The sequence below is a fragment of the Coccinella septempunctata genome, chromosome 9 (genome assembly GCF_907165205.1).
Source record: "Coccinella septempunctata chromosome 9, icCocSept1.1, whole genome shotgun sequence".
In the NCBI taxonomy this organism is placed as follows: domain Eukaryota; kingdom Metazoa; phylum Arthropoda; class Insecta; order Coleoptera; family Coccinellidae; genus Coccinella; species Coccinella septempunctata.
The window spans coordinates 10,982,829-11,009,688 of NC_058197.1; the positions used below are offsets into that span (position 1 = coordinate 10,982,829).

A 26,860-nucleotide genomic window follows, 5' to 3' on the forward strand; every position below is an offset into this window, starting at 1 on the left:
AATAGAAATCAATAAATACTACACACGTGGGTGTAGTAAACGTGAACACGTCATCGAAGCTCATTAATGTCACTCGAAACCATCAAAACAATGCTAACGTCAGTATCAACGTCTCGATAAACATCTTCCAAAAACTCATGTGAAAACGATGCAAAAATATGCGAAAATATTCACCTGACACTATCAGAGCTTCGTTGGGCCCCACTGTATAAATGTTTCCCATAACTATCTTATAGCGTAACCCACTGCTCAAATTCACGCACTTGGAATGTTAACTGGACTATATTTGATGATGGCATCGCAGCTTATTATCGTGCTTTAACACACATTGATGTTGAGTAAGTCCACTACGGATCCGCTGTTAATAAGGCACTTAATTTCATGAACAAAACTGACAGTTCGTTGACTGTGCGTGTATGGAATTGTGTACGTCGTGTGTAGTTAACAGGAACCGTGGAGGGGGTGCGAGGGTTGATAGTGGTTAGGGGAGCAAGTTCGCAGGCGCCCCTAAGGGTTGGTGGAATCCCCCTCATATTCCGAAGGCATAGGGATGATCGAAGCGGTAAGTTATATACCACTCGAGTTGAGCGAAGGGTTGAATATCTTCGCTAATTTGCTATACTCAATTCTTGAAACCAGGAAACCTCTTGATGAAAAAAAAGAACTCAATGTTGTTCTTGTTTTCGGCATGGAGAACGCCATTAAAAATGCTACTAGTTACTAGTTTGTAGTTGGCAATGGTGCCGACTTAATTTGGAACACCCTATATAATTATAATTAGTTTCAAATATGATTTTTATTCTATATTATAAACATATTGATGTTCAACTAGCTTCACAACGGTGTGAAAAACATCTACACTGCTCAACAATTAAAAGAGGTCACCTATAAATTTCTCTTTATTTGTGGCTTCTGTTAAGTTATCTGCAACATCTGTCTTATTATATTTCATAAATATTGTCCTTTTCGTTCAAAAGATATCTACTTGGTTCCATACTTTATCTCAGCCCTTTATGTATTCTAATAAAAAATTAGATATTCTAAGTTGTCTTTGTCTTCTCTTTTTACTTTATCAAGCCGTTGCCTTAATAGATTAATTGGTCAGACTATATATGGTGGAAGAAAAAACTATGAACTATGTGATGCTAATCTTGATTTTTCTCGTTTAAACACCTAATGTTCGATTTGAATTGATAATGATTGAAGAAATGGAAGCTATCAGTCATGACGAGAAGATGTTTGGTTCCTTTGCGAAGCAACTTGGCCAAATTACACGCTGTTTACAGGGAGTATAACAAGTGCCGATATGAATATCAGCAAGTGTTACGACCTGCATTGAGCTAGCCAATTTGCCATTGTCAGGACAACTAAATGGAGAACGTCCCACCGAAGAAAAGCACATGTTGACCATTGAGTTTACTTCTGATCGACTTGATGTACTTTTTTCGATTTTTGCTCGGTTGGGAGGCACCATTCTCAAACTTGTTGACTTGCTGACCCTTTCTTTTGTGTGGAAAGATATCTTCGAAGTATTCGAACTATTTCGAACACATTATAGGAAATCAATCAATTTACTCATTAGTCTCCAAATTATCAATAGGAATGTGGAATATGGAATCGACAAAAGAAAAGTTATGGTATTTATTAGTTTGGCACAAACAATATAAGTGTAACCGCTACCCAGAGATAACCAAATCTCTTGCCGAAGATTCAGTGTTTCTGAACCAAAGATGCCAATGGAGATGTTTCTAAAAAAAATAAAACTTACACAATAAGGACAGACAGATGGTATACCTAGATAAAAATCCTTGGTCAGAATTCAAACTCATTCAGGTTTAATACATTAACTGAAGAAGATATTTCATTCTTGTAATCTTGTATTACGTATATAGATACCATTAATCTTCAACTATACAACTTATGTGTCCGTACAGTCCAAAAATTTCTTCTTCGAACATTTATTTCCCAATATTTGACACAGAGAAACTGATAATACCATGGTAGATACAAACTTATTGTTATAGAGCCATGAGGATAAACTATTATAGATAATATTCGATACGTTTCCAGAGAGAAAAGAGTTTTATTTAAATCATTGATCCACGACCAAAACAATCATTCATCGATGTTTATTATGGACCAGCACCTAAACTGAAAATTCTTGTTGATGTATTTGTTTTTGGACAGTCACATGTGTGTTCTCCGATAGTCAAATGGGTCAATTTTGGCGATTATTGTCAAAGCCATCAGGCGAAAGAGAGCTCCATCGCTTAGGGCGATTTTGCGGGAAAAATCAGCACCTACTTGTTGATGTTCAATAAGCTATTCAACAAACTCTTTTCGCTGTGCATATTCGCTGGACTTCAATTGTTGTGTAAATCGAATTTTTTGAGCATGAAACGTGACAAATTCAAATTTTGGTTTGATTTTGGGAATCTCTTTACAACCTGTTTCCCAAGAAGCAGTTGTCATGAGAGCAGTAACTCATTTTCTTCGACCAATTAATTTCCAGTGAAAAATTTTAGGTCTCTCCATCTATTATACAACTCACCGAATAATTGAAGAAGTTACGATAGCGGTTAGGCGATAATCAAAAGCAGCGGACTAGGTCAAGCGATAACATCTTCGAAAAATATGCTGGATGATGACGTTGATGAGGAAGAGATGGAAATGAACTATCTCGACCATTAAATTCAACACGAAACACACAATTGTAGCATTAAGGTTATCATAGGCGTCGAGTATTTTTGTTCACGGGATTTTAGACTGAAACTAGACAATCAGTTCGAGAACCCATTGTAATGAAGGCAAAATTGATACAAAATGTGTGTTGTTAACTCTGAAAAATCCATTTGACAGATTAGGGTTAGTGAAAATGGAGTATACGAAAGAAGAACGATGTATTTTAATTTTCATTATTGAAAAATATAAAGAAAATTATGAAGTTTAACGGCCCCCTAAAAATTAGGTCAAAATTTTGCTCCAACTTTTTCAGCTGTGAATAAATCAATTGAGGATTCCATGGATACTGGATGGGTTGAAGATTGTTGGTAAAAATTCAAAAATATTGATTCAGATCGTTGTACCACGTGATTGTTCATATTTTACTCAATATCTATCTCAGTTAATATTGGTCCTACAAAAACGTTTCAATAGGGAGAAATGAAGTATTTTTATGAGCATTCAGTACTAGGAAATGAAAAAAAGCATCTTAAACCTGAAAATGTATATAATTTTCCTAATCGATAGAAGCATTTCTTCTGATTTCAAATAAAGGGTGTTTTCAAAGGATAGGTTTTTTTGACAGAAGGTAGAAGTCATCAAAATAAGTCATTCTATCAAAAATTGTCTATATAAAATATACAACATGGCTGAACTGCAACCAAAATTTCATTAATATTCAAGTACGGAATTGTGGAAGGTGACTTCGGCATCGGGAAAACGAAACAAAACATAAACATAAGGTCATTGTCAAACAAAACAATGATTGAAGGATTGCGTTGATTATCATGGAAAAACAAATATATTCACAAAGTTTCCCAGCGTTCGGTGGGGATTTTGTGCTGGATGAGGCTGGTCAAGAAGTCACTCTTACTGGTGCTCAATATCGCGATATAATAACTGAGTTTTTTTTAACAAAATTGGATTACATTGTTGTGCTCAATCAGCGGTTTTAGCGAGACAGTGCCACACAGTATACAGGCTCTCGTTTCAGAAATCAGTTGGCCTCTTACATCGTGTGATTTAACACCATTAGATTTATTTTTATGGGGTATATGTCGATGAGCCCAGAAACATCCATGGATTACGGGAGAAAATTGAGAGTTGTATAAATGAAATTCAGCCACTTTTATGCAAAATGTTCATAGAAAATAAGTCCATGAGTAACCTGAACTCCGTTTTTCGTTTGCTAAAATTCTTGCGGACAACCTGCATGAGACGAAAGGAGACTTCGATTTTACAGACCACCTGTAATTGATATCAAGTGGATGGGCACCTTTATCAACTCGTTGACATAGGTCTGTTACTCTGCTGACCGCTAGAGATAATTGACAAGTTAAGTTTCCTATTCCACCGGGCTCAGAGCCTAATACATATTACCAACCGGTTGTTCGGGAAGAAAGGGTCCATTGGATTCTTCCACGTTGAATGCTGCAGTGTCTAAGGTCATTGTCAAGAGGCAACAACTCAAAATAGAACAGTATAAACATTGTGGATAATTCAGTTCAGTCGTTTATGCCTTGAACACGGATATACAGTGTTTGGTTCCAGTTATTACGGATTTTGTGTGAGTTATCTTGGATTATTTCGATTCGACAAGATTTTTCACGCGCCTACAATGTTTTCCTTTCTTCTGAGAGGCTTGAAATGATGCGCTGAATGTGCTACGTTAGTACGCGAAAATGATAATATTAAATGTCTGTTTTTACTGTTTGTAATGCCAACTTTGTCCAAATCATTTTCTGTCAAAGATACTACTCTCTCATATTTTAGAAAACCTCTGAATTGTTCACAGATAATTTATGAATGAAATATCGATGTGTTATATATGAAGATCGACAAATTCATCGAAGAAAAATTTGTATTTTCATCACTTGCAAGGGATAGAAACAACCACCCCTAAACCATGCTTCGCAAGAAACTTCTTTCCATAATCATATTTTAGGATAAAAGTTTTTTATTGTGGATAGCTTGTTTCATCCTCAACAAATGAGGTTTCATGTAATGTCTTGCCGAAGTTCACGGTTTTTGGGGAAAGAAATAATTTATCAACATAGTTAATACGCCTGAGACGTAGAGGCAGGAATTATTTTAGACCTTAAATTTATTTATAAGGCGGATGTCAAGTTGACATTTTCATTGAGAACTGGTGCAAATATTGAATGAATGTAATAGTTGGAGAGCCCACGATGCTTAATTCGGATTTACTCGAACGTCGTGGTAACCAAGTGGATTTTGAATATCAGATGGTGAAAAGAAAAAGGTTCTATGATGTATGCACCTTCAGATGTACATACTCGAGCGTGTAAGATTAAGATACTGTATAATATTCCCTACGTGTGTCTTATAGTAAATTCATGTTAATCTGAATTTTGCGTAGTGGGGTTGGCCGTACGGAACAGTTGAAAATCATTAAAAAAATTCGAACGTGTCAGATTTTCAGAGGATATGTTAATTGGACCCAAAGAAAGCTACTTTTTAGAAGAGTGACAATTTGGACGTGACGCAAGGTCATAGTGATCCTTTGAAAATGCAAAAAAAAATCGTTACTACATACTCAAGCGTGTCAGATTTTCATACAGATGGTTGAACTCGATGTTGCAAATGTGTTTAACCATTAATCTGACACTAATCAGGGGGGTTTTCTTAATCTGACAGTTTGAAGATAAAAAAACACTTCAATTTAAAAGAGTGTATACTCTTCAACATGTAATTAACAACATATATTTTAATCTTACACGCTCTAGTATGTACAATTATCGTTTTCATTCACTATTCTGACAGGATGTCCTAAATAAATTCCCCTATATACAGATCTAAGGTTTGGTAAAGGTACTCTACATTATCCAGGGTACCTTCCCTTATATCTGACACACACGAGTAAATCCCTAATTTCCCTCTTGGGCTCCCCAACTATAATAAAAAAAAACAATCCTAAACTTTTTGAAAATTAAATATCATAGGTAAAAGGCACACGCCCAAAGGCCAAATGCAATACATCACAAATAGTAAGAATAAAGATCGATTGTAACCAACACATTTGTTGCTTTCTTTCGACGAATATTTATTTCTTGCTGGTCTTCCATGTCTTGCACAGGAGTCCTGTGAACCAATGATTCAAATAGCCCCAAAGAGTAAAATCCAGAGGATTTAAACCTGATGATTGTCAGGCCAGAACTGAGGTTCACCTCGCCTTATCCATCATGCATAAACGTCATTCTCCTTTGGACACGCAAAAGAATAATTTGAAGAGTACAGGAAGTTCTTCTTGTAGAAGTTAGCGTACGTATATTCATTCAATTTAGGTGGTAGAAATTTTGGACCTAATAACTGATCCCCAACATATCCAAGCCAGAAATTCAGAGAAAATTGTTCTTGGTGGTGAACTACACTGAAAGCGTGAGGGTTTTCTTCGGCTCATATGTGGTTATTATGATAATCACTTTTTGAATCACAAGAAAAATTACCCTCGCCTATGAATAGGAACTTATTCAAAAATTCAGGATATTGCCCAATTATTCTCAACATACAAGTGGAGAACGAGAGACGATTCAAAAAATCCTGTAGTTTGGGAGCCTGTACAAGTTGGATGTGTCATGGATATAAAATTTCATCATATTCTCGACCATACCTCTACGCAATTCCAATCAAGTATTGTGAGAGTACAACAAGTGGGTCACTTATAAATAAGGGATGATCATTTCTAACTTTTCCCATTTTGCATCGATCGGTGGATGAAGACACGCGATATAGCGTTTGCTGTTTACCAAATGAACAGTTTATACCCTTGTCGAACAGGTGAGAACATTATTCCTTGAAATTCTTGAAGATTTAATAGAAGGCCAAATGTTGACAAAAAACAATTTCGACTTCCTGATTTGGCTATATTATGGCAATTAGATATCGTTCAGTTACTTTATACAAAACAGGCAGGCGTCAAATCCGGTAGTTCTGATTTTTGCAGACTCGTTTATGATGTTGGCCTAATGAATAATCCAAGTTTGTGACCTCGAACGCCAAACTCAACTTCGTCAAAAATCGAAAAAACAGCTCTTCAATGTTATTTTTGTGCATGAATTTGAATATAATGAAAACCGCATCGGTTTTGTCTGATATGCAAAATCGATTAGACCAAAATTGTAATGATCTTGCATCCAGGCAGAAGATTTCTAATATTTTTGAGTGTATGAAAGCCACTCAGTACACATGGGGAGAAAAGCATTATCATGACGCTTTCATGCAGCTGTTTCCCAGAACTAAGGACATTGTTGTGTAGCTCACACAGTTTCCTCAAATATCAGTTATTACAAGATCTTCAATAGGAAAAAGGGGGAAATGTTCAAAATATGGAAAATTCAACCCTAGATAACTATTTACAGTAGAAATAAGGCTCTATGTAAGTGCAACTATTTGCTCATGAAATATGTATTGTTTTAACGAATTCCATTGGCAGAAGTAGTGTAGCACTTGATTATGTTATTATATATGCACTCAGAGCACCGATGTTAGTAATGGAATTTGATACAATAGCAAACTCTCTATTGATTGAATTAGGTTTAGATCGTTTGAAATTCTTGTAATTGGTTCGTAATATGCTCTCAGTGAGCTTCAGTTCTGCCAATGGGATTCACTTATTAATAAATCATTCATTAGTGTTCCACATCAGTCGGGATGGTTTTATATCAATAAAGTTTCACTTGATGCTACTTGGGTCGTTTTGGTCTGAACCCTAGAAAGCATAATGAAGAAAAGGGACAACTACAAAATGTCTTTTAGTAATCATACGAGAAAAAGAAGGATATGGGTATAAAGATGTTTAAGTATCAATACGTTAAGGAATGGAAGTGGATTGTTTTCATTGACTTCCGTTGTGAATTTTATTGATTCCTTCAGCTTTCAGGTTGTTAAGATGTTTCCAGAAAGTCAGTTTAGTCTATATGTCTACCGGCTGGTTTCAATATCAAACTTAGGGCCAATTTCACCAAGGATATAAACCGAGATTAGACATAACTGCCCTTAATGAGAGGAAAGGAACTAGCCGATTTATATCGATTAATCTTTTCAACTTCAGTCGAAATGGAGTGTCTCTAAATACTCCTGTGTACTATTCAATTTTAATCTTCTTGTTCCTGTTTTCAGATCATCAGATCACCGGAGAATGACCTGCGGCATTCAGGGCTTGGAAGCCCCATGTCCTGCCAACATCAACGGCGTCAGTGGAAACCTATTCTTGGCCCTAATCAACACACTGTTCGCCAGCCAGTGTCTCCTTGGAAGGAGAGATGTCTATCCACCCAACTACGCCGACAGTCTCAGTGAAAACGAAGAGTTCGACTTCATCGTGATTGGTGCTGGATCAGCTGGATCTGTAGTCGCCAGCAGACTATCGGAAAATGGCAAATACAGGGTGTTGGTGTTGGAGGCGGGAGACTATCCTTCAGCTTCAAGCGATGTAAGTTAAAAACTAAAGCAAAAAAACTTCAGTAAATAGTTGGTGGGTTAAAAATTCAGGTCTGCCTGTACAGGCAGACTGAGTTGAGGTTGGCTTACAGGAGGAAAACACCAGCAGCGTAATGGAAATGATGGGGGGCTATGATTTCAGCCTTCCGGCTTTTACCCTTCTCTCCAGAGAAACATTCACTAATCATAGATATAACAGATATGAAAAGGATCATGGAGCCTCATGATGATAGTCGAGTCCAGGCTGCTTCTCGGCTTCCTGTTATCGATAGGGTCCTGTTTCATCCTCTTCTCTCTAGTGTGGGTTGAGTTCCTGAGACTGGAAGGATCCAACAATTTTCTTGGAGACTTTAACACTGCGAGATCTAAGAAATACCTGGATCTTAGCAAGAATTTGCTATAGCTTCCTAATGGATTCCTCAGAAGGCTGAGGAAACACCTAATGAGAATTGGTCTAGCAGAAACTGACGAGACCAGATTCTGTGGAGAGGAGGATGAAACTCCAGATCACCTTGTGAAAAGATGACGCGCCTTTGCTAGCCTACGAAGAAATGCGCTGGATGAGAAACTTGCAGAAGCGGCCATCCCAGATACTGGAGTTCATAAGAACTTTGGAAGCAGAAAGAGAAACGCTGCACTGATAAAGATCTTAAGGTAGTAAAGCAATGCAAACCTTCTTAAAATTGACATTCTACAATGTACTGTAATGATTTTTATTCGTGGGATAGCAGCCATCATTATTTCAATTCTGAACCATTTTTTCTTGCACAAGCTTACAAGATCTATTAATTCAGTAATTATCATTACTATTATTATTTGAACCGGGGTCGTTGTGGCTCTATTAGGCTTTCGGGAACTGCGACCATGCAGATCTTTTGTTCTCAACCCTACTCATTCACAGGAACCCAAGGAGGTCTTCAATGGTGTTGATGAAACTGACAACATCCTTAGGGCGCTTAGCCGTTACCTCGTGAGTATCCAGGACCGGTTTCCCCATATGAGTGGTTCTTAGGTCCGCAAGCTCTGTGTTCAGCTATTTCTGCTTCTAATCCACAGAGCCTACATCTTATCTGCTGATTTTCCACATCATTTGAACCGACAGTGCCCTGTCAGCAGTCCCACCATCACCCGAAGCTCAACTCGTGACAAATTCAGCAGTTTTCTGGTGTAGGTCGGTGAAATCATCACAAATTTCTCTGACTGATTAAGTCCAGGAGTGTTTCTCCAGAGAGTTAATCTGTTGTTCAACTCCCATTGTTGGACCGCTGCATTGTATTGGTATTTTCCAAGCCCACAGAAAGGCTCAGATCCAGCAGATATTAACTCTGATGCTCTTTTTGCAAGTTCATCGGCTTTCTCGTTTCCTTCAACACCACATAGCCCATAGTAGAGTCACTTTGTTGTCTCTGGCCAGTTGCTTTATGGTATTACGGCGCTCCCATGTCAGCAGAAATCTCTGGTAGTTTGATTCCAGGGACCTCAGCGTGGCATGGCTGTCCGTAGTGATATAGATATGCGCACCTTTGAGGTTCATTTTAAGACACTCCTGAGCACATACATAAACAGCCAGTGTCTCGGTCTGTAAAAGGGAGGGTTCATTTTCGAGGTCTTTAGAGATCCTCAGTTTAGGTCCATATAAGCCAATGCCGGTGCCCCTTTCTGATGTTGATCCGTCGGTAAACCACGTGGATGACTTTTTGTTCAAACGATTTACGAAACTAATTGCACTAGGGCGGTCAGCTATGACCATTTCAAAGGGCGTTTCGAAAGCGAAAATGATTGGCAAAACATCCGATGGTTTTGCCAAGAGGTTTGAGTCGAGTTGATTCAATATCCTCATATGTCCAACCAAGTTTCCGGGTAGGAGATTACCGTTAAGGGATATTCTGATTGCTTCTAGCAATCTACACTCACATGCGAGTGTAGGGGAGGCAGATCAAGCTGGACCTCAAGCGCTGCTGTAGGAGTTGTGTGCATAGCTTCCGTATCACCAACACAGGCCAGTCTTTGAAGTTTCTGCAGCCGGCTTCGTGTGGTGACCTCTTTGGTTTTTGTCCACCATGCTAGAGACGAATAGGTGACAATAGGGCGTACCACCGCTGTGTATAGTCACAGTACTATTTTCGGTTTCATGCTCCAAGTCTTTCCAAAGAGTCTTTTGCAAGCCCACATGGCCGCCGTGGCTCTGGAAAGAGTCTTATCTATGTGTTTTCTCCACTTGAGTTAGTAGTCCAGGATGAAACCTGGATATTTGCACTCACTGGAGAACTTCAGAGACTGGCTATTCAGGAGCAGCGCTCTGAAGTCGAGATTCCTTTTTCATGTGAACAGAATCAGTGTTTTCTTCGAGGGATTGACAGTTAACCCTGAGAGCGGTTTGTATTAGGCTGCTCAGTGGGCTTTCATGCTTGCCTCTCACAGTCACCACTATATCGTCGGCGTATGCCTGGACTTTAAAGCCACCTGCTGTTAGCCTCTCCGTCCATGACCAGACTCCACAGGAGGGGTTACAAGTTAACTAATCAGCGACGAATTACATATCATATTCCACAATCTATAATAACTACATTAATTGAGTAATGTAAGAGGACAACTGTACATTTGGGAACCTCTGTATCATAATTTTCAAGCTCCTATCACGAATCTTACCCTGGATATCAACTTTCTGATCCCCATTCTCTTTTTCAGATACCCAGCCTCCTTTTCAGTCTTCAAGGTACGAACGAAGACTGGCAATACGAGACAGTACCATCCGAAACATCTTCGCTAGGAATGAAAGACGGCGTCAGCAAATGGCCAAGGGGCAAGGTTGTCGGCGGCTCGAGTTCCATCAACGTGAACCTCTACCTCCGGGGCAACAAGAGGGACTACGATCATTGGGCCTCCCTCGGAAACGAAGGATGGGGCCATGACAACGTCATGCCCTTCTTCAGGATGTCGGAGAGATTAGCAGCCCCGGAAATAATGAAATCTAACAACTACGGCACAATGGGTTTGCTGCCTTTGAGCAGATATGAGTACACAGAACCCGTAAGGGATGCGCTTCTCAATGCTGCGAAAGAAATGGGCTACCAAGTGTCTAAGGAAGAGGTACCCTTAGGGTTTTTCGACGCCCTTATGACAATTGAAGATGGAGTACGTGCGAACTCCGCCAAAGTGTTCTTGGGCAATAACAAAGACTCAGAAAACCTCCTATTATCAACCAACTCGCACGTGAAAAAAATACTCATCGATTTGGATACTAAGAGAGCAACAGGTGTGGAGGTTGAAGTTGGTGGAAAAGTTATAAAGGTAAAAGCAACGAAAGAGGTTATTCTCTCAGCTGGTGCGATTGGATCACCGCAAATACTGATGTTGAGCGGCATAGGACCTGAAGACCATTTGAGATCGAACGGAATAGAAGTTATACAGGACTTGAAAGTAGGGGAGAATCTTCAAGATCACCTGATGTACAGTACACTCTTCGCAAAACTCAACAAATTCTCGAATAGACTGTTGCAGCCACACCAAGTCCTGGACGAATTCTACAAGTACTTCATGTACAGGCAGGGAGAAGTTGGACAAGTCAGGTTGACAAATTTACAGGGACTCATCAACACCAAGAATGATTCTGAGTACCCCAACATACAATATATGTTCTCGTTGCATCCACAAAGCGACATACTACTACCGGATATATTGAAATGTTGGAATCTGGATGATCAAATCGTGAACAATATAGTCCATAGCAACGAGAGAAACAACGTCCTCTCCTTCTTCCTGACTGTGCTCAATCCAAAATCCAGAGGAAAGGTCTTATTGAGGAGCAAGGATCCTAAAGATAAACCTCTGATCCATAGTGGCTTCCTCACGGATGAGAAGGATGAAGACTTAGAAACCCTTCTGGAAGCTTTAAGGTTCACTGAGAAGTTGCTGGCGACAGAAGCCATGAGAAATCTGGAAGCGGAAATACTGGATATTGGAATACCAAAGTGCAAGAAGTTAAAGTTTGGCAGTGACGACTATTGGAAATGCGCCTTCAGGAATTTGGCTATGACTGTTTACCATCCTGTTGGTACCTGTAAGATGGGTCCAGATGACGATTCAGAGGCTGTTGTTAATCCAAGATTACAAGTACGTGGAATTAAAGGTCTGAGAGTGATTGACGCTTCGATCATGCCTACCATAACCAGTGGGAATACTAATGCGCCATCTATCATGATAGGTCAAAAGGGGGCTCAGATGGTACTAGATGATCATGAGTTTATACATACAGAATTGTAGGTGGTGGATGGTGAAACGAGTATGCTTTGAACCCCACGTGGAAACTCAGGTTATTTCACACGAAACATTTTGAATTGTTGGAGGAATATGGAGGGAAATGAAGATTAAATATTTCATGTTATTTAAGTTGCTGAGCAAAAATTTTCATCAATAATGAAACTATTAGAATTAACATACTCACTAGTGTATACCTACTTAATTATGTGTAAAAATAGATATTGTAAATGGAGGAAAGAAACTCGATCTCGATAGTTTTAGTAAAAAATATCTTCATTCACTAGTTTCATTTATTCTGAAAACCTTACAAGAGGACATTCTGCAACCTCATTTCCTTCAAGTACTAGTGAACTTCAATTACGAACATTCGTATCATTCTTTTTTATTACGGCAATTCTGTAAAAACAGAGAATACCTAGATGTTCTTTCTTTGAAATAAATGATTTTGTAGTTCCCCTTTCCCCGTATCTTCCTTTATTTGAAGATGCCACCAAATTTGAAAAGCGCCAAAGATCTTCGAGACTGAACAAATTTAGAGCAGAACATGGTTTGAAAAAAAACTATCAAAATTATTATCTAGATTAAGAAAACTATCAGACTTCAGTGAGAGATTTGTGGTGTACCAAAGGGTTCTATTTTTGGTCCTGTACTAATTTTGATCAAGATAATTTATAGAAAATCAAAAGCACCATTTTCATGGTGTATTCCAAATATATTTACTTTCTTGAGAGAATAATTCATTCTAGTCTGCAATAATTAGTTGCTTATCGTGTACTGCAAGCATTTGCTTTGTGAATCCTTTCAAGATGCTTGAAAATTGAACAATCGAATACTATGAATTAAAATATCTTGAGCATACAGTTATTTCACTTGAACTGAGTACAATAGGGCAAAATGAAATACCTATCAGCATTGAACACTCAAAATTTGTGTTATAAAAAGGCATATTTGAATTAGAACGAAAGGAGAAGAAAAGCTTTTTCCCTCACAGTTTCGAGATTACCTTGCAGGCTGAGTTCGGCTTGAAGTTCTACAGATCGAACGGAGAGAGCACGGGGAACGTGACGTCATTATTAGATCTCGTTCCCGGTCATTTTCAAACCCGAACGTACTGGGAGTTCTCTGTCTACATCACCTAGGAGTTTCAAATGGTTGTCAAGACGAGTTGACAACTTTCTGCCGCGTCCCATTTTGGCACTCCGAAAATAATTTTATAGAAATATTGGTGAAAACCAACGACCTAATATGCATAATATGCATTCGATAAGTGCAATTTGTAAAAACAATTAGTGATCATTTTGAAATATGGTGGAACACGACATATGTGAGAATGAGAAGATTTGAAAATTGTTTTGGGTGCTTTCAAGATTCCCGCAGTTCCTCAGAGCTCAAAAAAACAACGACCAACGTTTAACAGAAATTTGGTACTGGGTACTGACCTCATTGTGCTGAGCTCAATTTGCCGTCACTATTGACTAGAGGTGCTGCTAGCTGGTGTGATTCAATTATGTACCAAGAAATAAATAGTAATATCCTAGTCATTTATTTATATGGTATTATTTGTACTATTTGATTTTTGTTTGTTTGAAAGTTTATCTGATATTTGAAAGTGCGAAATGAATTTGAACAATGCTATTATAAGTTTTAGTGTTGAACTCTTTTTGGATTATGAGGAAGAGGAAAGTAAAGGCATCTGAAATGGTACAAACTTTCGTCTTCAATATCAGATTGAATTCTACATCTTCAAATTTTTTCAAATAGGGCATCATCCCAATGTCAATAACTTCGAGATTTTTGCTTCATATTCAGTTGAACCGTCCGAAAAAATCATTTTGTTTTCTATTACGGCGGCAGGGGCAGTTTTTCAAAGAGGTACTGTTAGTTTTTGTCACTGACGGCAGTCACAACTTCACACTTGACAGATCCCCATCGTTCTCTATCAGCAAACTCGGGGAAGTGCGAGCGTGATCGGAGAACATGCTCCGTCTCGACCCGAACAGAAAAGGGAATACTCAGAGATCGAAGTCGAACGCGATTGAAATACACTTGACATGCTCAGAGTCGAAAAGTCACTAAGCCGGCAATGACAAAAGTCGAGATCCGTCATTTTAAAATAAATTCTTGAGTGATTAGGGGACTCGCTACTGCTAAAAATTATTGTGTCTTCTTGTTCGATGAATTGTTTCAATCATGGACCTCTCCTACCTTCACGTTCTGGACCCTGTCAAGGGGGCTCTTGGTCAAGCTGTCATCATGCTGATCACTGCCATTTATCAGAACGTTGTTCAGTTCGGAGATCAGGATATGTACCCTAAGGACTATGCGCAAACTCTCTTGAAGGTAAGAATATTGTCATCAGATTCAGGCATCTCCTTTACTCAGGTATTATGAAGTCCAACCTGTAAAACATCTCCCAATATATGAATATGTTGGAAAAAAAGTTAACCACCAAAACGCCGAGAAAGGACTGTTTCATTGTCCAAGCAGAGTTGCTTGCTGTCTTCTGTATGCCAGAGAGACTTGTGTGGGAGAAACACATTGAATGCCAGGTAAAACTGAAATTCATGTCTATGGTACCATTCTTGAATCTATAGGAATTGGATCTTATAGAAATATCTGTTTCCATGGCAAATAGTATTTGAGGCAGTTTGTCGGAAACCTTAAGAAATATATTCTTATTGTCCTTTAGTTCGAGAATACTTGAGCACGTCCTCAAAGCTTTTGTTGCTTGTTTCGAAGAAAATAAAGGAAATTTTTCCTCTAAATGGAGAAGGTACTCATTAGACATGATCTCTAAGGAAATTGAAACTAATCATTTGGAGTCCTTCAAGCCAGAGGTCAAGAAAAACTCCTGGCCCTAAATAGGGAACAACTGAGTTCGATGCTCTAACTGGCCTTGTGCTGTAGGTCCAGAAACATTGATAAAATTACTGGAAACGTTATGTTAACTTGTAGCAACTTTACTGAGTTTCTGTAAGCATGTCACCTCAACTGCGTCTCTCCAACTTCATGCGAAGAAATAATGGGCTACACAGGAAGGAAGAGAATATTTGGTGGCTTGGCTCTGAACATGAAGATCTACAAGATATTCCCACTTTTCTTAAATGCATAAAATCTCAGTAGACCTTGAAAGATGAAGAACCATTTGAGGCTCACCAACAAGGAAAGGCGCTTCGTGGCTTCTTCCCTTTCAGAAATTGTTTCCAATGAACTTCAACCTCATGAAACTTTCCTCCCTCAGCTCCCCGCCAGTCCAACGTACGATTTCGTCATAATAGGAGCCAGCACTTCGGGTTGCATACTGACAAATCGCCTATCGGAGTCAGCGGATTTCAATATTTTGCTTTTGGAAGCTGGCGGTTACCCTTCGGCCACCTCTGACGTGCCGTTCCTCTTCTCCACTCTGGAAAACTCAGAGGAAGACTGGAGCTTCCTGACGACGAAAGAGAATTACGCATGTAAGGGATTCGTAGATAGCAGATGCATTCTGTCGAGGGGCAAAGTGTTGGGTGGTACTACGACCATCAATAATATGCATTATCATAGGGGTGAGTATCAATCTTTCCGAATTTGTGGTTCAGTATTTGCAACAAAATGGATCATGAAGCAGTCTTTCATAGCTCAATACGTTTTTAAGACTTTCAGATATACCACATGATGTAAATAATACCAGTAGGTCATTCATTCATTGCTTCATCCCGTTACCGAGAATAAATCTACAAAAAGACAAAAAAAAAACGTTGCGGAGAGACTTATAATAACTTCTTAGGGCTAATTGCGACTCTGTGCTTTCCTGTGACTGAAGAGACCCAACCGTTACCTACAGATCCTTCCACACTCCGAGTATGGATAGTCACCAACCAGATCTGGCCGCCGCTGTCTCCTTCTCGAGTCTCCATTATAACTGTGTACCATTGACCTCCATTGTGACCTGTCTAACGCTAGTTGTTCCCAGTTATGATTGGCATTAACTGATTTTAGGGATTGATGTAGTATATCCTTAAAACGCTTATACTGGCCTCCTGGTTTCCGGGCTCCCTCTGTGAATTCGCCATACAGAGCTCTTTTGGGGAGTCTTGTTTCCTCAGAATGTGGCCGCTCCATCTGAGTCGGGCCCTCGTTACTTGAGCCTCAATTGTTATACAATTCGTACTCTGCAAGACTTCTGCATTTGAAATTTTGTGAAACCTTCTGATGTGTATTATTTGTCTTAGATGGCGTTGTTGCGTTTGTTCAAGCTGTTTAACATGTCGCCTGTAGGGCATCAAGCTTTCGCTTCCGTAAAGAAGCGTTGGAAGGACCACTGCTTTGAAAACAGCTGTCTTGGTCTTCAGATTGAGGTTGTGATTTTGAAACACTCGGACATTTAGCTTCCAGAATGCCCGTGATGCCGAATTGATACGGTTCTGTATTTTCGTGTCTAGGTTAGCCCTAGTATTTATGAAGCTTCCCAAGTATTTGAACTGCTGGACCTGTTCTATAGTTTCATCCTCCAGGGGCTGATATCTGTTTGAAGGCTTTCTGGCGGACTTACCAGGATTTTGGTTTTGTCGATATTGAGTCTAAGGCCTAAAACTTCGTACATATGTTTATAGGTGTTCAACACTATCTGTAGATCTTCTGAGCTGCTAGCGATAAGTGCGCAGTCGTCTTCATATTGAAGTTCCGTGATGAATTTTGTACGGGTTTTTGCTCAGAGGCGCTTCTGGTTAAATAGGCCTCCATCAAATCTGAATCTTATTTCAACACCTCTTACAGGCATACTCATTTCAGTAATTATCGAGTAAGCTATGGCGAAAATATTGAACAGTAAAGGTTCTTACACGCCGGCTAAGAATCTTTCGGGTACTCCAAGGCGTCCCATGATTTTCCACAGCGCTCTCCGATTCATCGAGTCCAAGGCCTTACTTAAATCCATATAGGCCCTTGATTGTTGTTCACAGGCCTTCTCTTGCAGCTGTCGCAGTGAAAAAATTGGGTCGAAAGCCGCATTGGGATTCAGGAATTAGACGATTAGCCATAATCTTCGAGAGAATTTCACCAGCCACACAAAGCAACGAGGCCTTCTATTCCTCGATCTGACAGTTTTTCGTTCGGCACCCTCAGTAATGGTGGTTTGTTCGATTCAGATCGTGATATTAGTGGGTTACTTTTCTGATATTGATAATTTTTTATCGTTGCGTTTCTGCGAAATTTATCAGTGAAAGTCTTGCCTTTTCCTGGTGTGCCAGTTCTATGTTTTCTATGTTATAATATTCCTTTCATACGGTTTTTTTTTTCAGGCAGCGCTTTCGACTACGACCGTTGGGACCTGGACGAATGGAAATCAAGCACGGTATCCAAATACTTCGCGAACCTGGAGAAATACGTGGGGAAGACAGCCACACCCTTTGACGTCGGCACGAAGGGCAACCTGACCCTTAGCTATTTCAAAAGCGATCATTTCCTCCGCTTGCCACTCTCGAAAATGTACAAGACGGCAGGGTATAAGCCACTTACCAGGGGAAAATCTCTAGGATATAGGGACATGCTGGTGTCCAGCTGGAAAAGCATCAGGTTGAACATGGCCCGCGTTTTTCTCGGCCCCATAAAGCAGAGGACCAATTTTCATATGGGTAACGTGGAAAACCTTGAGTGGCAGATGGTTTTAATATTGTGAGTTGTAGCTTTAGGTACGACAGCTACGAGAATTGTGTTCACGGGTGACAAGAGGGTTGCAGGAGTTGAGATCATGATTGGAAAGTTCAAGAAGTTCGTACGCGTGCGTAAGGAGGTTATCCTGACCGCAGGACCAATTAACAACGTCAAACTTCTCCACATGAGCGGTGTTGGTCCGAAGGAGATTTTGGAGAACAATCACATTCCAGTCATTGCCGACCTACCCGTGAGTATTTACGACCAGAGTAAGCTTTCCAAGAAAAAAATCGACGAAATTTTATTTTTTCCAAATTTCTGCCACGTTTACTTTTCTAACAATATCGCGTTCTACCATAATATAAGGTGGCCTGGAGAGAGTGTAAAACATTTAAGATACAGTATTGAAACAGTTCATGACCAAAGTCGATCAAGACAGTGCGGACATATAATAATGACAGTTGGTGGCCAATCGTATTCATTATTACACCATTTACCATATAATGTGCTATCACCAATTATTTCACGAAAACATTCGTGAAAAACTTGAGAACAAGTAGGTTGTAGGTTCCATCTTACAGATGAGTCTGTGTTGAGAAAGACCATGGGACAAAACAAGCTCTAAAATGCTAACAAGTACCTAAAAATTGTGGGAAATCCTAGGTGATTCGATGCGAGTTTGTGCTTGGGACATTAGTAAAGACATCGATGATTATGAAAGACATTAATGCTTCAACAGGTGGGAAAAAATCTCCAGGTGCACCTCAGGGTACCGATCTTCGTCGCCATCGACAAGTGCTGCGGACAGTGCTTGAACTGCTCCACTCCCGACTGTCAGAACGACTTCTTCGACTACCACGAATTCTACCAGAACACGTGGGACTACGTTATGGACAGGATCGGGTTCTTCACCAACACAGGTATCAACGATTTCGTCGCCTACATCAGCACCAATCAGAGAAGGAGGGACGCTCCCAACATTGCTGTCTTCCACACGTACTTCAAGAGAAACGACTTCTATCTTAAGCAGTTTTTGAAAAACAGGAGGTTTCATCCAGCGGTCATAGCTTCAGTTCTGAAGTATAACAAGGTGAGGTATCTCAATTATTCATTCATTCATTGCTGTATTCCGTTACCAGGAATTAATCTACAAAAAAACAGACTTATAGTTTCTTAGGGCTAATTGCTACTGTGTGCCCTCCTGTGACTGAAGAGACCCAACCGTGACCTACAGATCCTTCCACACTCCGGGCATGGATAGTCACCAACCAGATCTGGCCACCGCTGTATTCTTCTCGAGTCTCCATTATAACTGTGCACCATTGACCTCCACTGTGACCTGTCTAACGCCAGTTGTTCCCAGTTATGATTGGCATTGACTGATTTTAGGGATTGATGTAGTGTATCCTTAAACCGCTTATAACGGCCTCCTGGTTTCCGGGCTCCCTCTGTCAATTCGCCATACGGAGCTATTTTGGGGAGTCTTGTGTTTTGCATCCTCAGAATCTCAGAATGTGGCCCTCGTTATTTGAGTCTCAATTGTTGTACAACTCGCGCGTTGCAAGACTTCTGCATTCGAAACCATCTGATGTGCATTATTTGACTTAGATGATGCAGTTGCGTTTTTTAAGATGTTTAATATGTCCAGCTTTCGCTTCCGTAAAGAAGCGTTGGGAGGACGACTGCTTTGTAAACAGCTGTCTTGGTCTTGATTGAGGTTGTGATTTTGAAACACTCTGTACTTCAGCCTCCAGAATGCTCGTGATGCAGACTTGATAGGGTTGTGTATTTCCGTGTCCAGGTTAGCCCTAGTATTTATGAAGCTTCCCAAGTATTTGAACTGCTCGGCCTGTTCTAGAGTTTCATTCTCCAGACTGATATGTGTTTGAAGGCTTACTGGCGGACAGCTATGGCGAAAATATTGAACACGAAGCCTTGATTTATTCCATGGTTGGTTAAGAAATGGTCGGTTGTAGAGCCATTATGCTGTATTCTAGCACTCACAAAATAACTTTGTTCAAAAAAATATTAAAAATGATCCTGATACGACCCTAGATCTTTTGTTATCTGCATAATCGCTAAGCAATGGGAAAATCTCATGATGACGGTCTCAACCATATGATTATTTAACATTACAGATTTTATGAAATGGCTCCGATACCAACTGACAGAAAAATACTTTGGAAACAAGCGTAAAAAAGCAGAATATTCGCTCAAAGACCAATGAAATCTATCTGAATTATTCACAATTTTTTTCGAATGATCATAACAATTTTCTTCTTCTTCGAACCCTCCAAAATCGTCGTGAGAATGGGGTGAAGTAGGGTAACAGTAATAGCACTTTGTCAACATAGAACTTTCAATGAACTGTCTTCATTTTCTACACTGTTTTCACCCTAAATAGCACCATACAACAATTTTTTGAGTTAGCCGATGCAACTAATCACATAGACACTGATGTACTGAACCATTCATTGTTCAGCCATATGTTCTTGTATTGTTTCGTTTTTTCGATGCCAGAGTCACCTCCCACAGTACCGTACTTGAAATTTCATGGAATTGGGTGGAAATTCTAGGGGATGTAGCTTAGCCATCTTGAATATTTTATATGGAAAATTTTTGGTGAAATGACTTATTTTGATAGCTTCTACCTTCTGTCAAAGAATAGCCTCATCTTATAGATTTCATTGTAGCTGTAAATCTACTATGATGCAATGCAAAAGCCTCTCCAACAGGAGAAGAATCTATTGTTTCTTTCTATGAAGAATCATTGTTTCTTCAGTTAGAGCATACCTGCTTCTTCCAGGTACGCAACATAATGTTGTTCTACCCCACCCTAATCTCCCCAGTCTCCCGTGGAGAGGTCTACATCAATTCAACCTACTACCAAGCGCAGCCAGTCATCAAACCAAACTTCCTCACCGACGAGAATGGAATAGACTTCCGAAGCATGTACGCGGCCGTTACCATGATAGTGAGCCTGACGGACAGTTTGGCCATGCAGAGATACAAGGCCAAGTTCCTCAACATCGACATACCGAATTGCAGAAATTTCAAGTTCTGCAGCGAGTACTATTTCAGGTGAGAACACTTGGCACCGGTATTTCCAATTTTTCGTCTTGGTCTTGACGTGAAAGTGAACGATTCGTTGATATCTCACTGGTAGAATCGGCGTAAGTTGACAAAAACTAGACGCGAGGATGTTAGTGACTTTTTTCGTTTCAGGTGCTTGATCGTCAACTTGGGTGGTCCACCGAGGACTTGCTCGAGTACGTGCAAAATGGGAAAACCGGATTTGAACGACACCATAGTCGATCCTAATTTCAAAGTTGTGGGGGTTGAGAGTATGCGGATAGCCGACCAGAGTATCGTCATGAACCTCGGAGCTGGAAGGATGGCGACAAATGCTCTTTTTGGCGATAAGCTTGGTGAAATGCTGAACTCGAAATATTCGGAACATTATAAAGAGAAGAGAAAAGCAGAACATAAAGTGCAAATGTGATTCGTTGTCATTATATCTTGATAGAAGTGATTTAGAGAAGACTATTTTTTTTACTGTGAAAAAGGAGTCCTGGTCCCGACACCAATGTTCAAATTTGTATAGTATACTGCATTCACATTTATTTTAGCAGTCGGTTGGCTACGAAATAATTTTGTCAAGTTTTTGTAACTAGAACGGAGTAAGGTTGGCGCACATGAAATGTCGTTAGTGTCATAACGCCGTTGCCACAACAAATACCAATTTTTATTACGAAAATGCCGAAAGTGAATGAAAAAGGAGACAGGATTTCAGGAAGTGCTATTTAGAATTCAGGTCCGCTCATTCAAATAGTTATACCCTGATATTCTAAAATCTACAATACGTCAGTATGTAGGTAGGTAGCGAAGATATTCAATGTAAGAGAATTTATATCATGTTTCATCTGAATCTTAACCACTTATATTTCAGCTGAATATTTCCACAATCAGAAAGATTAAGAATGATGAGGATGACAAAGAATTTGCTTATATTGGGAGACCCAAAAAAGTGGTGGCTTTTGAGAATTTTATGTTTGAGTGAATTAATGCGAAAAGTTTACTACAGGATTTTCGATGAATGTCATCGTAGAATAAGTTCCCGCAAATTGATTTTTCCATTTTTCATTTGACTTGTCCCATACATTGTAAATGACTTAAGGTACCAATAAATACCTAGTTATTATTATTATATCAATGTATTAAGATTAATAGCTACAAATACGCGCCAGTTGTCCTGTTAATTGTTTATTCATGTGAAATTTTTGTTCAAAGGTGAAGTTCATCTTGACTCGAAACTTCCTTTGATTCCTTTTACTTATACTGATGCAAGATGATTTTTGTTGAAGAATTTAACATTCTTGCAATTATCTGTTAATTCCTTCGGGAGATACCCATTCCCAACCACTGCATCATATGCATTTCATCTTCGGGTTAATATTTTTGAAAACTACAACTGATGTAACGTATTCAAACTTTAGTCAAAGAAGATAACGAACATTAACACCTCCTCAAGCTAGTGCATATTGTGATATTATACTGATCTCTTGTATTTTCCATGCAAATAACTGGATTTGGTATGCCTTCAATCAGTTTGTATAAACTTCAATTAAGTTCGTCACATATTTTCCGAAGAGATTCGACATTGTGATAAAATACGTAATAACAGAAACTTTCACGTGGAACGGGCAACATAGCGTTGATTTAAAACCCAAAAATGTTTTGACAAGCGTCATAACCCCAAATTTTCGTACTATACAGAGTGAAATGTGTCAAATTTCCATGGCCAACCGACTGCTAAAATAAAAGTGAATGTAGTATAGTAATAGAGTGAGACATCTTGTGTGATAATGGGTTCATTTTGGTAATTTAACTGGACGTGTTAATTGAAGGGAAGTAAAAAAAAATTGAAGTTGAAACGGAGCAGATAATGAGAAACCGTGGAAACCAATGGTAGCCTAGGCCTCCAAGATTTTATGAGTATTTATTCAGACTCCAGCCTATCCACCCGATGAATTGTTCGCTTTCCTTTGAAGGAATCACATTATTTTCCTCTTGTAATTTGTGTTGAGATGAGAGATTGTTCCAAAAACAAACGGCGCATTCGGAATCTGAATCTATCCTGAAAAATTGCTATTCATTTTTTTTTCGGGAGTTAAAAGTGATACGGACAAATGGCCAGCTGAATGTAAGCAGAATTCTTCATCAATGAGTCGCCTCCAATCGTTCTATGCAATTCAATGTGTAAAATATCTTTAAATCCATGCATATGTTTCAGATGATCCTTTAATTCTTGTTTGAGCATCCAGAATCCCACCATCATCGCCAGAACTTGCCATGTGACTTTAGTCACAGCCGTCATAGGAGGCTGTGCTTTACCCATTCGGCATGGGCATCAATTATCTTGCTTTGGATTGCTTTCCATGGGTTTCGATTGTACAGAAACCTGTAGAGACTCTGATTTTCATCGACTAATGCATCCAATACTTGCTATCCAAGTTTTTATGACCGTCCAGAGAGGGTCGCAAGCATGAACATCTAAGAGCCATAGATGCATTCAAGCTGCAGTTTTCCTTAAACAACAAGACTTAAACCTCTTGCAAATGCTTTTTAGTCAACTCATAATCTAACAACCCAGAGTGAAAACAAGGTTTTTGTATGATACCTATTCAAACCGGTATGAACTGATTATGAGGGGTCAGAGCTGAAGTGAACAAAGTCCATGCAGCCTACTTTTGAGATGAATGGCTAAGAAGTTGTTCATCACCAATTAATTCAAAAGTGACTTTTTTTTATTTATATTCTTATGCAAGCATATTCTTACATTCTAACCTTTTAAAATCTAAAGAAGTCACTTTTGAATTAATTGGTGATAAACAACTAAGCCATTCATCTCAAAACTAGGCTGCATGGACTTGGTTCACTTCAGCTCTGAACCCCTCAATGATGTAATACCTCTCTAAAACCCCCAAAATTGGCTGTTACTATGAGAAACTAGTCACAGCCATTTATTAATATAATAACTAATTTGACAACCAATACAATTCTCATTACTCGCTAGTCACCAAACAATCTTCCACAAATATGTAGGTACCCCATTTTCCCAATGGAAAGTATTCATGGATGCCTACTTGCAGACCCTCGCTCTAAATGATTAATTACTAGAGGCTAAGAGGCTCATGTACCTAATGTTAAGATTCTGATTAATTTGCGAATGTCCTTTCCAGGTGTCTGATGGTTAATCTTGGCAGGCCCACGAGGAAGCTGGGCGGTGTGACCAAGATGGGGCACAGATGTCACAATTCCACAGTCACAGATCAAGAACAAAAGGTGTTACACGTGCGCGGTCTTCGAGTAGCTGACGTCAGCATTTCACCGACCATCGGACGTTCTAATGGAATGTCTTCTGACGCTCTTTTCGGTGAGAAACTTGCGGATGTCCTGCGACACCGATGGGACCCTCATTATTTATCGATGTACAGGAAGAAGAAATCGGCCATCAATGTTGTACTTGAGTCCAGTTGAATAAAATTCGTATAATCTTCTCCTTCTGTTGACAACTCAAAAATCTTGAAATTTTAACAGTGCGTAAGCAGAAAAATTCTCCTTCCCCTTAAAACATGAAAAATCAAAAAATGTCAATAAAACGATATAACTTTCACACTAGACGTTTCATTGTAGGATATTTCAGAGCTGCTATAGTAGAAAGTAGATATACCTTACAAAAACGCATCCAAATTGTTTAAGGCGTTGTTGCAAGGCGTATGAAGCCAAATTACGAATAGTCCACTACTCCTACAGACTCAAGTATGCACATCATCAGCAAGATGTCTTTACCGAATGGGTGTAGAGTGGAGGCTTATGTGATAAGCAGAATAATACCATTTGGAGCTCATGGAATGCATTTCCAATGAAAATCTTTATCCATAACGCCTAATTGTTCAGTGCATTCTTGGACAAAATTTATTTTTTGACCATATTGTTCAATGTAGCTAGAGCGGCTGTTCCAATGAATGGATTGCGATACTGAACCATGAAAAATGAACAGATTTGGATGTGGAAGACGTTTATCGAGATGGCAAAACCGTAGTTCTTCTGTCTGAAAAGTTTCAATGCCCAAGAATTTCTCCCAAACGAACAATACAGTTGTCTAGCAAGATCATAAAATTTTTTTCAATGAATTGAAATATAGGGTTCGTTTGCTGATGCTTCAATGCTTCATAGTGAATTCAACAATTTTAAAAGAACATTCATTCAATTTTTTCGAAAAAGGCGCTGAATACGTGATCAAAGAAGATTTGGCTGATATTGTTCTACATCATCAATTGCAAACCTATCTCCTCTATCTGATGACATCATCATTACCATAAATGGAAATGAAACCTGTGGTTACAAGATTTCCTAGCTCCAATATTGTTATTACGAATTGGTGATGCATTAAAAAAATGTACAAGAAAAAATACTGCTAAATTGGAATGGTGTCGAAATTTTAGTCCCGAAATTCCCATAAAAGATGTTCTCATCCTCTAGTAGGTCAGATCAAATTTACCATCTAGGATGATGAAAGCAATAAATATTTTATTATTTCAAACGATCATATGGGTATGAAGAGTTGAAGTTACTCAATAAATACGATGTTACCCATAAAGAACACTTCAAATTGAGGATCCTTCTTCACAATTTCTCATTGCATAATCTTCATGAATGAATCAAGATTATGATATTTCAACCGTAGTAGGAGTACATGGTGAAGTGAAACAAGAAGAAATTTTTTACGATTTGGATGCAGAAAGATGAATTATTAATAATTTTTAAGGTTGTCTAAGAGGCATTCGAATCTTAAAAGGACTATTTATGGCGGAATAGTATAAATTTAGAAAAAATCCAGAAGGTTAGCAATAGAGCAATAGATAGTTTTTGTGTGTTTTGTAATAAAACATGTTTTACCTTAGTTCTCAAAAATTATGTTTGATCAGACAACGCTGAATGAAACGACTAAAAATAAGTTGTTGCCTCGAAGGGTATGCTTTCACATATTATACACTATAGCAACAAAATTTTATAAGACTACCTATATCAGTTCAGAAATAAAAAAAAAAACGAATTTGGGGATAAATTATAAACGGCTTGCTAAAATAATATTGTTTTTACTCAATATCATGAAATATTGCCATTCAATAATTGAAAATCGAAAGTACAAGAAGCTTATTGTCTTGTTAGAATTCCATTTGGACAAATTGGCAAGTGCATAAATCATCAACGATCTATCCAGAACTGGGTCGGCATTGACAATTAACACAATTAATCTTATCATTTAGCCGATACCGAATTACTCAAGAGAATCGACATAATTTGGGAGGTATTACCTAAGGGAAAGATATAATCATGAACCATAAAAATTAAGATGTCATTAGAAAAATTACTTCATCGTCTCAAGCCTAGGTAAGTACTCCAATAATTGAAGAATAATTCATCTTACAGTGAAATGAATATTATGCAAGGCGATAAATGTGACAAATGCATTGCATTTGTCGATATACCGGATCAACACCTTTGAAAGACAGGTCCGTGTCCAAATATTCCGATGGAATGCATTTTCTCGATCTTTGAATTCAGCGGTAAAATTGATCAAGTTTGTCCATATTTTGAATCAGATGGTGTTTTCTAACAATTTGTACATTTTCTTGAAAATTCCTCTAGTATTCTTTTTTAGGTCTTCATGAATTCAAAAATAATTTTTATGACCTTTTTGGTACGACTAAGAATTTTT

General features: G+C 38.8%; 3 protein-coding genes across 5 annotated transcripts in view; 2 read left to right on the top strand and 1 right to left on the bottom strand.

Moving 5' to 3' along the window:
- Positions 1-26,860, bottom strand: part of LOC123320672 (flotillin-2) — a 248,107-nt gene that overhangs the window by 54,313 nt on the left and 166,934 nt on the right. The window contains exon 1 of one of the 2 annotated variants that reach the window (XM_044908052.1): positions 175-360. The exons of the other annotated variant lie outside the window; for it this stretch is intronic. Within the exon in view, the coding sequence (XP_044763987.1) occupies positions 175-223 (49 nt within the window). The 5' untranslated portion in view covers positions 224-360. Of the gene's footprint in view, positions 1-174; positions 361-26,860 lie in introns of those variants that run through there. 2 annotated transcript variants of the gene reach the window in all.
- LOC123320664 (glucose dehydrogenase [FAD, quinone]-like) lies at positions 4,038-12,721 on the top strand. Its single transcript, XM_044908039.1, has 3 exons — positions 4,038-4,288; positions 7,861-8,173; positions 10,870-12,721. The coding sequence occupies exons 2-3, from the start codon at positions 7,880-7,882 to the stop codon at positions 12,442-12,444; spliced, it is 1,869 nt and encodes a 622-aa protein (XP_044763974.1). The 5' UTR covers positions 4,038-4,288; positions 7,861-7,879; the 3' UTR covers positions 12,445-12,721.
- Positions 14,528-24,634, top strand: LOC123320658 (glucose dehydrogenase [FAD, quinone]-like). 2 transcript variants are annotated; one of them, XM_044908033.1, is made up of 7 exons: positions 14,528-14,781; positions 15,683-15,989; positions 17,724-18,056; positions 18,108-18,325; positions 18,815-19,165; positions 20,882-21,156; positions 24,318-24,634. In XM_044908033.1, exons 1-7 carry the CDS (start codon positions 14,632-14,634, stop codon positions 24,613-24,615), a joined length of 1,932 nt encoding a protein of 643 aa, XP_044763968.1. In that variant the 5' UTR covers positions 14,528-14,631; the 3' UTR covers positions 24,616-24,634. The 2 variants fall into 2 exon arrangements, with proteins under 2 accessions (XP_044763968.1, XP_044763969.1); XM_044908034.1 differs by lacking the exon at positions 24,318-24,634 and adding an exon at positions 21,301-21,607.

Bases quoted from the DNA above. Each gene is read 5' to 3' on its own strand.
- LOC123320664 (XM_044908039.1), top strand. From the start codon at position 7,880: ATGACCTGCGGCATTCAGGGCTTGGAAGCCCCATGTCCTGCCAACATC. The intron at 8,174-10,869 runs GTAAGTTAAAAA...TCTCTTTTTCAG, and splicing joins ATCCTTCAGCTTCAAGCGAT to ATACCCAGCCTCCTTTTCAG.
- LOC123320658 (XM_044908033.1), top strand. From the start codon at position 14,632: ATGGACCTCTCCTACCTTCACGTTCTGGACCCTGTCAAGGGGGCTCTT. The intron at 18,057-18,107 runs GTAACGTGGAAA...TGTGAGTTGTAG, and splicing joins GAGGACCAATTTTCATATGG to CTTTAGGTACGACAGCTACG. The intron at 21,157-24,317 runs GTGAGAACACTT...TGTCCTTTCCAG, and splicing joins TGCAGCGAGTACTATTTCAG to GTGTCTGATGGTTAATCTTG.